Raw genomic sequence first — 10,413 nt, 5'->3', positions numbered from 1 at the left:
CTTGCCCCCTTTCTCTCGCCCCCACCCCAGAGTCTCTCCAGCCCTGACAACGCCTCGCTAGACCGGGGTCGGGGCCTGGGTCAAGATAACCAATTAGATAAAGTGACGGACCCCGCGCAGGTGCTCGCCGTCCTTCTGGAGGCCCTGGACCACCCAGGGGACAGTGAGGTCCAGGCGAGCAGGAACAGAGACTGGGAAGAGGATCAGAGCCAGGAGCTGCCCTCTACTGAAGGCTTGGAGGGTGGCGAGATAAGGAGAACAGAGCAGACGGAAGGGGAGGAGGGGCGGGGGGCCGATAAGGCTATTGAACAGCTAATTGTAGGCCATTTGACAGCTGCTCAGGGGGATGACTTGAAGGAAAGGGAGGAGCAGGATAAAAACACAAGGTCGGAGTATGATCAAGGATGGTCTGCAAAGGATGTGGAGCCCGATAGTGTAAGTGAGGAGGGAGGGAAGGGAGAAGAAGAAAAAGAAGAGGGACAGGAGGAGGGAAATGATTTAGAAAGTTTCTTAGACAAGGCCACCTCACAGGGAGACGATAACTCTCTGCAGCGCAAAATAAGAGGCTACTTCCAAAACATTGACTTGGGTCTCCAAGATAATGAGATCCTGCCTCCTCTGAAGGGCTACAAGGCGTACAACACTCAGCTGGCACGAGCCGGAAAGAAGCAGCACTGGCAGGAGAACCAGTCCCGCAACAGACCCGTCAAGGGGGGCAACTTCATGGATGACTTTGAGGATGAAGGAGAGGAGCTGGAGGAGGAGGTTGAGGAAGAAGAGGAGAGCCTCTCCCACATGGAGGAGGAGGCGAGAGCACGTGCAGAGAAGCAGGAGGTGCTCCGGCAGCAGGAGGAGGCGGAGCGTGCCAGAGAGGAAGAACAGAGGCTGGCAGACATCGCCTCTGATATGCTGCTGCAGTACATGGGGAGGAAGCAGCAGTCCTACATGAAGCCCCGGCAGAAAAGCAGCATGGGGGCCGCCGGCAACACCGCCGAGGACAAGCGCTCAGAGGAGGTCCTCCCCGATGAAGACGACCTGGACCAGCAAATGATCGACAGGCTGATCGAGATCAGCAGCAAGCTGCATCTGCCTGCTGATGATGTGATTGAGATTATTAGTGACGTAGAGGAGAAGAAGAAGAAAAGGAAAGAGTTGCAGCAGCAGCCGATTAACAGCAACCCCGTTGCCCCACGCTTCAGGCCTCTGGTGCCTCCTCCTCTGGCTGCCCCGCCTCTTTACCACTACACAGCCTCAAAAAACCCCAAGAAAGCCCCTTATAAGTACAACAAGTCCAACAAGAAGTGGCACAAGGACAAAGTCAAGTCATACAAGCAGGACTATTGGTATAAGCCTCAGAAGCAGCTTGACTACTGGTATAAACCCCAGAAACAGTTTTTAGCCTTCCCCTCCTATCCATACTACCAAAAGCCATATCGAGCCTACTACCCTGTTTATTTCCCATATCCCAAACAACAATACTATGGCAAGCCCTCCCCCTCCAGAGACCAGCCCTTCGGCCCCCAGGAACTTGAACTCCAGCCCCCGAGGCGCAGGCACAGGGCCGGGGGTAAGAACCGTGGGCAGGGCTGGAGGCAGCAGCCACCACCACGCCTGCCTCTCACCCCTTATATCTCTAACTATATCCTCCCTCACCCACGGACCTACCAACCCCTGCCCCCTCCCAAACCAATAACCACCCCCAGGAGAGGCAGGCGACCCCCGTACTACTATCCACAAGTCACACCAGGAGATGACTATGAGGAAGATGGGCTGGTGCCTCAGCTGGACAGTGAGGAGGAACTGGAAAACTTTATTGAGAGGATCTACATGAAGCGCAGAATGTATTGAGAGACTTTTTTGGACATTTGTCAGATCAGAGAGACTGACGGAGGTGGGATAGATATACAGTAGCTGGAGAAAAGCTAAAACAGGGGTGAAAAAATAAAAGACTCAGAGGAGTTGTGTTTGGAGCCTGACGGAAATTTAAGGTCCGAGAAGTAAAAAGTTAGATTTATGTTGTTTTAATCACTGTACTTTTGTTGATTTTCTCAGTCAGGGAGAGGATGAAGGGGTCCCAGTTTAAGCTCCCTGTAACCATGTTCAGCCTCTTGCTCAGTTTACATTTTGAAACAGAACATACCATGGTGTATGTCTGCCTCCATTCAGGTCAATCTCTGATGCTCTTGCATATTTCAGAGATTTCAGAGGACACACACACACACACACACACACAGATAAACACACACAGACACACATATACATCAACACACCTACATAAAATCACATTTTTGACACATTCGCAAGCAGATGTGCCCATTGTAAGAGAACCATGTTTACAACATCACTTTGTATCTTTTGTTTTATATTCTGTATGTCATATTACAAAACTAAAGTAGTTCAATGACTTCTTAGCTATACAAGTATATAAAAAAAAAACCTGAACACTGCTATTGTCAGATGTTGACAGTATATTTTTGTTGTATTTGATGTGTGTACTTGCCTTTCTTATTCCCGATTGGATCAACTTTAAACAGCTGCAATTTGCAAAAGGTGCCAAATACACACATTTCAGTTTTTCAAACTCAAGATTCAGATTTTTGCCTTACAAGCGCCATGGTTCTATAAGGGAAATATCATATCGCATAATTCTATCATCACAACCGGTCCCAATGTAGAAACCCTGTGGACTCCAAAAGCACAAACTTAAATACTAAACACTTCCAACCTGGTGGACTAAGGGTTTTCAATCATTTTGGGATCCAGAAGTTATTGTGTCAACATATTTATGGCAGATCCACCATAATAAGTGTCACCACCGCCATTCGCTGCTCCTTGACTTTGCGGGAGTATTTCCACGTGTCATTTTCTCATCGTGCATCTGTAATTCACGATTACTCACTTATTCTTTGTGTTTTTTTTGTTTTTTTTACGCACACACACGCACACACACACACGGTTGTTTCTTGCATCATATCCACAATATCCAGTTTTCCTTTCTTTCCAAGAGAAAAAAAAAATACTTGAAATCACTCTGTTTGTTCTGCAGCCTTTTTAAACAGATTTCCACCAAGAGGCTACAAACATTTATGTTCATTTTCAGAAGAAATTCATTGAAAAGTTTCAGGCCGGGGAGTCAGGGATTGTGCTTAAACCGTTAAATGCACGTCTTTCTACTTGCATCTTAAAAAATGAAAAAAAAAAAAGAACAAAAAAAAAGAGAAAAAATAAAACAGTATGGAGAATCCAAAGTGGTTGTTTTCTCTGAATAAACTGTGAACATAAAAAAAAAAGAATTTTCAAAAGGAAGAGGGCCACTGTGTCCACAGTGAAGCCATCTGTCTTGTAAAAGGAGAGTGTTGTTGTTGATGTCACCTTTAGCATTGTAAGATGTACAGTGTGAAATAAATATGCCCGTGCAATGTGTAAATAACAGCATGATGATTACTAGTTTTGCTATATGATAAAAAATAAAAGCAATTATTTTATTAAAGTTCAGTTTTTTAATGGCTTTTTGGCGAGTGCTATGTTGTATTTGTATAGCAGCAAATATAGCAGGAACACTTAGTTCTTAAGTGACAAAACAAGCCCAAATGCACAAAAGAGGAAGACAACTGAGTGAAGATTAGTGAGTGCACGACTCATATATGTCACAATCACATCATTATGGAGACAAGTAAAGAAAAAAAAATCAATAGAGGGGGATTATTATATTCCCAAAACAATCAAAATCAACACCGAAACATCAAGAATGGGAGCGAAAAGGGGAGGAATAAGTGAAGAATGGAAAAATTCAGAAGTAGGGAGGGAAATGGTAACTGCAGTGATTGATGAGTCACATGACTGCTGGATGAGTCATCCATCTGTACACTTTACTGCGCAGGACCACACACTCGCACACATATACACACACTCGCACACACACATACACACACGCACACACACATGCACATTCTCTTTGAGCTGTATAGTAATTTAGCTGCTGGCATTCAAGATAAAGATTGAGTCATGTTCGCTTCTGCCTCGAGCCTGCCAATCGGCCGGTGGAAAGGTGTTGGGTAGATAGGTTTTGCCATATCTTGTTTCCACACCTCCCCCTCACTCTCACATCACACAGGCAATATGCCCTTCTGCTATAATTCCTTGAAGTGATTCTGGTTTGCCACTTGTTTGGCATCAGAACAAACTTTATGCATGCGGTCTGTAGTACAAACACTGACAGTGATAAGCAGCCTGTCAATATGGTCTAATCACATGTTATCTTGCCAGCAGCTGATTGGAATGGCACCTTTCATGGCTTCATGTCAGCTTGCTGAGTGATTATTGGGCACCGTGTTATGAATTCAGAAATTCATTTACAGCTTCTGCGGCTATTCATTGACTGACTGTAAGAATGGATGTGTTTTTTTTGTGGCCTCTGTGATTTCATTACTAAGGGTGTTTGAGCTCTAAAAACAACAAGGCTGCATGGTCACTGGCCTTCAGCCAGCTGTGCTCGAGGGGACAAAGGAAAAGATGCAGTGACCAGTGTCGACAGGACTACAGGAGCAGCTGGCATCTGAGTATGAGACTCTTTCTGTGGCATTCATACATACCCAACAATGCAGTAATATCACTCAAGCTGCGGTTGTATTATTGGTACAAAAGGGCAAAAGAATAGTGTGATGGTTTTTGGTATTTGTCCGTACATGAGAAGGTCAGCATCATTCTTGTGTCTGCTGGCAGTTATCTCAGCTATAGACGTCATAATGGAATAATAAATTCCCTTGCATCTAGTTTTATTTGTCCACCAGTTTACACATTGTACATCTAAGTGTGTTTACTGGTGTTTTCGGAGTACAAATGCATTCATGAAAAAAAATATAAAGCTGGGTGAAGTCTGGTATTAGGCCTCTAGTCAAAGTCAATGCAGTTCAAGACAACAAGTTTGGAACGGAACAAAAAATCACAACAGTCGGCAGAATCTCTACAAGTGTTGCATGTAAGTAATGCAGGCACCCGGTTTCAACAGTGTACAAGAATGTATGGAAAAGATAATATCTGTGTTTCTGCTGCACCTATTTGGATTCTTTCTTTAAACTGTTCATTATGAGTCTGGAGGTGTTGTAGGAATTGCTGGAGTACTCTTCTAATCATTCCAGGGTAGCTGAGAGTATCTTATCCATTTTGCATTTTTCTGGCTCTTAAATCAAAGCTGCAATAGTGATTTTTTTTATTTTTTATTTTTTTTTGAGGGGGGGGGGGGCTGCATTGAGAAAGCACAACAGCAGTGAACACAACACCGAGCTTTTGCTTATGCTTATTTATACATAACTAACACAAAGCAACATCATTTTGTGTTTCTAGCCACCTGGCAATCTCAAGCGCTTACTATCATTTTGGCTCCTTTCTTGCCCTCCACCATCTCCTGTGGGAAATGTCTGACTCCTAATCTGTTAAAGGTTTACCAGTGGAAAACAACAATACACGTCCCCAAAGTCTTTGGCAATGAAAGCCGATGACACTAATTCGATGTCAGGTGGGGACTGTTGCCACAGTGCTGTTTGATTGGCTGCCTGCCACATACTGTTGTCATGTTTTTCTCATAGTTGCCAGAAGCAGAGGCTTCAGTTCTGCTTTTAGAAGTGACTGAGCACTTAAGGAGGAAGATTTTAAAGGCGAGAGGTATAGCTGGAGCTGGAGAAACCCCTTAAAACAAGGTGCGTATCGATCCCAATTGGTGGATTTTCTTTGTTTAGGAGTAATTCACAAAAGTATTTTAAGGCTGACAATGGGATCTAATTCTGAGAGAGCCAAGAAGACCTCTAAGTCAGCTCACAATCAGTCAAACGCTGTTTACTTTAACTTTAATGTTGAAGTGATAAACTTAAAATTGTAGTTTAATATAAAACAAAAGTAAACTTAAATGGGATATATTGTATTTAGAGATTTAAAGAATTAAAAAAATACATTTGACTACACCTAGAATTTATTTAATATTACAATATTAAACTATATATATTTATTCATTTGAATTGCACTTTAAACAAACTGAATCAGGTCGTTTCCTCTTTACATACCTGTGTGTTGAATACATTCACTGACGCAGTCTGGTGTCAACTTGTCAACCATCACCGTACGTCGCACGGGGAGTCAATTCATTTGGAAACCTGATGTCATCCGAGGCAATGGGGGTCAACCCACCCGAGGGCTCTGCTGTCCACCAGATGATTTCTTTGATGTCATCCAGCAAACACCAATGAAAGACGTCCTGACTCACTGCAGTGGAAGTTCTTGGGGAATTTCCGAACATCTGTGTATAACATCACCAAATTAAAACTTTCATGTAGTAGATCAGATCACAACAATATGGTGAGTGGTTGTCAAGCTGTTTTTATGCTGTAAGGCCAGTCAGATATTTCAATAAAATTGAATGCGTTTAAACCTGATAAAAGCAGCAAATCCTCTCAGTGATTGTTTTTTTATGTTCCCAGTTGTTTCATACTAATGTATCAGGACTGATGGGTTGGTGATCTATTGAGGCTGCATGTAATGTGTTCAATGAGTGCAAAACACTCTATCAGCTTTCATTGCAATACCTGACTAACACACAATAAATAAATACATGTATAAGGTCTGTGTATTGCAGAATATAGCGTCAATTCAGTTCGTTTTTCTCCCTCACACAAAAGACTTCACAGGATTGACACAGCGATGTGGTTAAGCAGGTGTGCTCTGATAATACACGATGTTCACATGCAGAAGCTTTTGAAAAGAAAGCTTTCATAAAGTTCTCCTTCTCACCTTGTTGCTAAGCTGTGGACAGCAAGAGCCATGCTGAGACATTGCTATTTACATTCCTGTTTCTGTGATCTATCCTGCACAATTGAGATTTAGAATTTCCCCAGCACAATAGGATAATTGTGTGTCAAGCTTTAGATCACATTACGTCCTTATAGTAATCATTTATATTTTGTCTGGTGGGTGTGCTATAATTAAAATGTAATTTAAATTTTTCAAAAGGCTCCAACTCTCACAGGCACGAAATTTGGTATACACCCAGCTCCTGGCACAGAAGAGTCTGACAGCACAACAATTCATCAGTAATGGCCCCAAGAAGCCCATGCATTTACAGAAGCAGAAATGTGAGGAAAAAATGTCAGCCATTAGTAGTGTGAATATTGAATACCCTTCAAAATATGATTAAATAATGATCGTGGAATTTCTACAGCAGTGGGACTTTGGCTCAACCTTTAACTTTAAATGTCAGCATGACATTGGCTAATAGAATTCTCTATGCATATCTATGTATGCAAAGTGTGGCGTTTACACTGTAGTAATGAATGGAAAGAGCAAATTGATCAACACTGACTAAAGTCCTAACAGATGTGTTTACACATGGCTTAAAAAACATGAACATGTAAACAACATGACATGGACAAAATCACTGATGGAAATGAGTCATATTGGGTTGCATGGCAACTAACAGTATCTTGTTTGTTAGTTTTTTATTTCAAATTTTTTGTTCAGCAGATGATGAATTCGTATGCTCTCTTTTGATGTTTTTTTTTCTCGTATTCCTTAGTCCTGCTCTTGTTGTGCATGTTGCCACTCTGTTATTTTTGGCCAGGAGATTTACAGATGATGCTGCTAATGTAATGCAGCATCACTACTCCTCTTTTCCTATCCTGTGATTTAGCCTTATTGGTGCTGTGTTAGGTTTCCTGTGCTGCTTTGAAAAACTCACATCAAACTGTTGACTTCAACACCTCTTTTGTAAATGTAAAATACTGCTGTTTGGTGGTTAACCTGTGACGTGACTCATTTTTGTTGCAGTTTTCATAATTGTAATTAAAAGACCATCAGAGTTAAAGACCACCAAGGCATGATGGGATGCCTCCACCAATGCAGCAAACTCTATGGTTGCCTATATTTGATAACTCATTACTGAAAATTTAATGGTTGTTGTATTTATGAGTTAACTGTGTATTTTTTTATATGGTTAAGCATGAATTTTGATGCTTCATATTCCTACAGAGGTTTAGTCACTACATGCAGCCTGATTCTAATTGTTTAAGTTGCACATAACTAAGCTGCAACTTGGTTGGTAAGCTTCACAGTATCTGAAATTGAAAATTTTGCAAGAAAAACACAACACGTGGCACCTCTGGGGCTCAATCAACAGTTACTATTAGAATCATAAAACTTCTATAAAACACCTCAGAGACTTTCAATTTGAAGCATGCACGACAAATTTTATGATTCAAATTCATATCTGACACCAGGTTGGTTCTTTTTTTAGCAAGTTAAGTTGCTGACACATAAATGACTAAACTGAGTATCTTAAAAAAAAAAAAAAAAAAGATATCCATGAATGCTGCTCAGACATGTCAAGATGTTTGAACTTTACCTTACAATGTAAGTCAAAGAGCTTTTCAAATTAAATCAGAATCTTTTTCATTGCAACTCACTCCTCCCCATGTTTGCTGATTTGTCTGTTAAACTACCATTGTTGAACATAATACGCCCCATCAACCATGCTTTCACCAGCCATTAGGACAACAGAGGCAGTGCTGCCAAGGCCTCTCCCATGAAACTGCATCCTTTGTTTATGATCTCTGCAACCCTTGTCTTTTTGCTCACTCCTTTCATCTCTTCTTCGCCTTTCTTTGTTCAGCTCTCTACCCTCATTCCCATCTTCTCCCTTTTTTCCCTCAATTATCCATGCCCCCCTCTCACTCCTCCCTAATGCTACCTAACACCCAATCTTTCTCTCCTTTTCTTCTTTATCCTCTCTCCATTTCTTGTTTTGTATGCAAGCCCCAAGGGAGAGAAATGGGTGAAAAGCACTCTCTCTGCACCACTGTCACAAAAGACTGGTGAGTCATCTCCACTTATGTTCCTGTCTCCCTCCTCCCACAAAAAACACGCACATATACAGGAAAAACACTCAAATTACCTGCCGTGCACTTACAGGAAGACACGTACGGATGCACACATGTCAGTCAGTGGGCTGGCATACGAGAAACATGCAATTTAGAGACACAGGCGCGCGCACATGCATTCCACGGCTCTTCAGAATAATGAATATGGTTTAAAATTGTCTTCACTGATGTGTGCTGCTCATCAAATCTTAAGGGCTTATTTTTGGAGTTTGGAGAGGCAAACTCTGTCAATGGAGATGTAAAACCACAGCAAGAGACAGCTGCACATGCAAGAGATGCTCCTGAACTAGGGAAGACAAAATCAAATAAGCGGTGGATGTAAAAGACAAAAGAGAAGAGGAAAAGAGACAGAAATTCCCAGGGTTAGCAGTGTGGTTTGGGTCTCATTCATCCACCTACGGTTTTTGAGCCGCAGAGGAAATCCTCTTCCTCCATCTGCTGGTGGAATTAATGCTTTACAATGCAGTCGTGGTGGCTTCTGTGCACAAGATGGCAGTCCTGAATGAACATTAAGTGTAAAGAACCACATGCTATCTCTCCATCGGTCCTTACTAGCTGCATGGACAGAGTTCAGAGAAGTATTCTGATATTTACATAAAAGTGCAAATACAATAGCATAAAAAGCCTTTACATGTACTTTGACTCTTTCAAGTGATCACAAGTACATGTTGTAGCTGGTGGTAGTGGAAACCAGCTTGTTGAGTAGTTTATTGTGCAATTTAAAGTAAAATAATAATGTGTTTTCTATGTAGTAACTGAAAGCTGCAAATGAACTAATTTGTAGATGAATATAGTGCAATAAAAAGCTGTCAGTATTTCTCTCTAAAATATGATGGAAGAGAAGTATTAAGTGGCATGAAATGGTACAAGCACCACAAAACAGAGATTAAGTATTGTATTTAAGTTACTATCTGCAGCTTTGACCTTCCCTTTAAGTCTTATTTGACATGTTTGGGTTTTTTTTGAGTAGAAATCCAAAACTCTAGGATATGATTTTATCAATTATCAAAATATACAAAAGAGAAAACCTATAGAAAGATAAAGATTAGATGGTCATTGATTCATTCATAGATAATCAGTGCAGTGACATTTTTGAGTATCAAAAACGATGTATTTTGTTATAATTTGCCAGAATATGTCTCTGTATCCACAACAAATGAAATGAGTCCCTGGCGTTTTTTTAAATTAACTGTGCTTCTTGAGAACAGCAATGACGTGGGAACAACAAATTTACTTTCTGTGTTGGTCCTGGGAGGGTTGCTCATGTCAAAGCAGACTCCACCACAGAGACATCAGAGCCTTCACCTTATTACTCTTTACAGAAACCTGCTTGTGAGCTATTCAGACACATCAAATATTGAAAGCCTGGAGTTTCCGTTTCACACACAGCGAGGGAGGGAAGAGAGCAGAGAGGCAGACAGAGGTGGAGGTGGTGGTGGAGGTGGGGGGGGACAGACAGGCGGGAGGAAGACGAGGAAGAGTCAAACAACGG

At 41.7% G+C, this 10,413-nt stretch overlaps 1 protein-coding gene across 1 annotated transcript; it reads left to right on the top strand.

The window, feature by feature from the left end:
* Positions 1–394: 394 nt before the first annotated feature.
* LOC103365150 (neurosecretory protein VGF) lies at positions 395–3,484 on the top strand. Its single transcript, XM_008292509.1, has 2 exons — positions 395–407; positions 599–3,484. Exons 1-2 carry the CDS (start codon positions 395–397, stop codon positions 1,846–1,848), a joined length of 1,263 nt encoding a protein of 420 aa, XP_008290731.1. The 3' UTR covers positions 1,849–3,484.
* Positions 3,485–10,413: the final 6,929 nt, after the last annotated feature.

Source organism: Stegastes partitus, unplaced genomic scaffold (assembly GCF_000690725.1).
Source record: "Stegastes partitus isolate 25-593 unplaced genomic scaffold, Stegastes_partitus-1.0.2 Scaffold814, whole genome shotgun sequence".
NCBI classification, from domain to species: Eukaryota; Metazoa; Chordata; class Actinopteri; family Pomacentridae; genus Stegastes; species Stegastes partitus.
The sequence above is the reverse complement of the archived record's forward strand: the minus strand, read 5'-3'. Positions and strand labels throughout refer to the sequence as shown.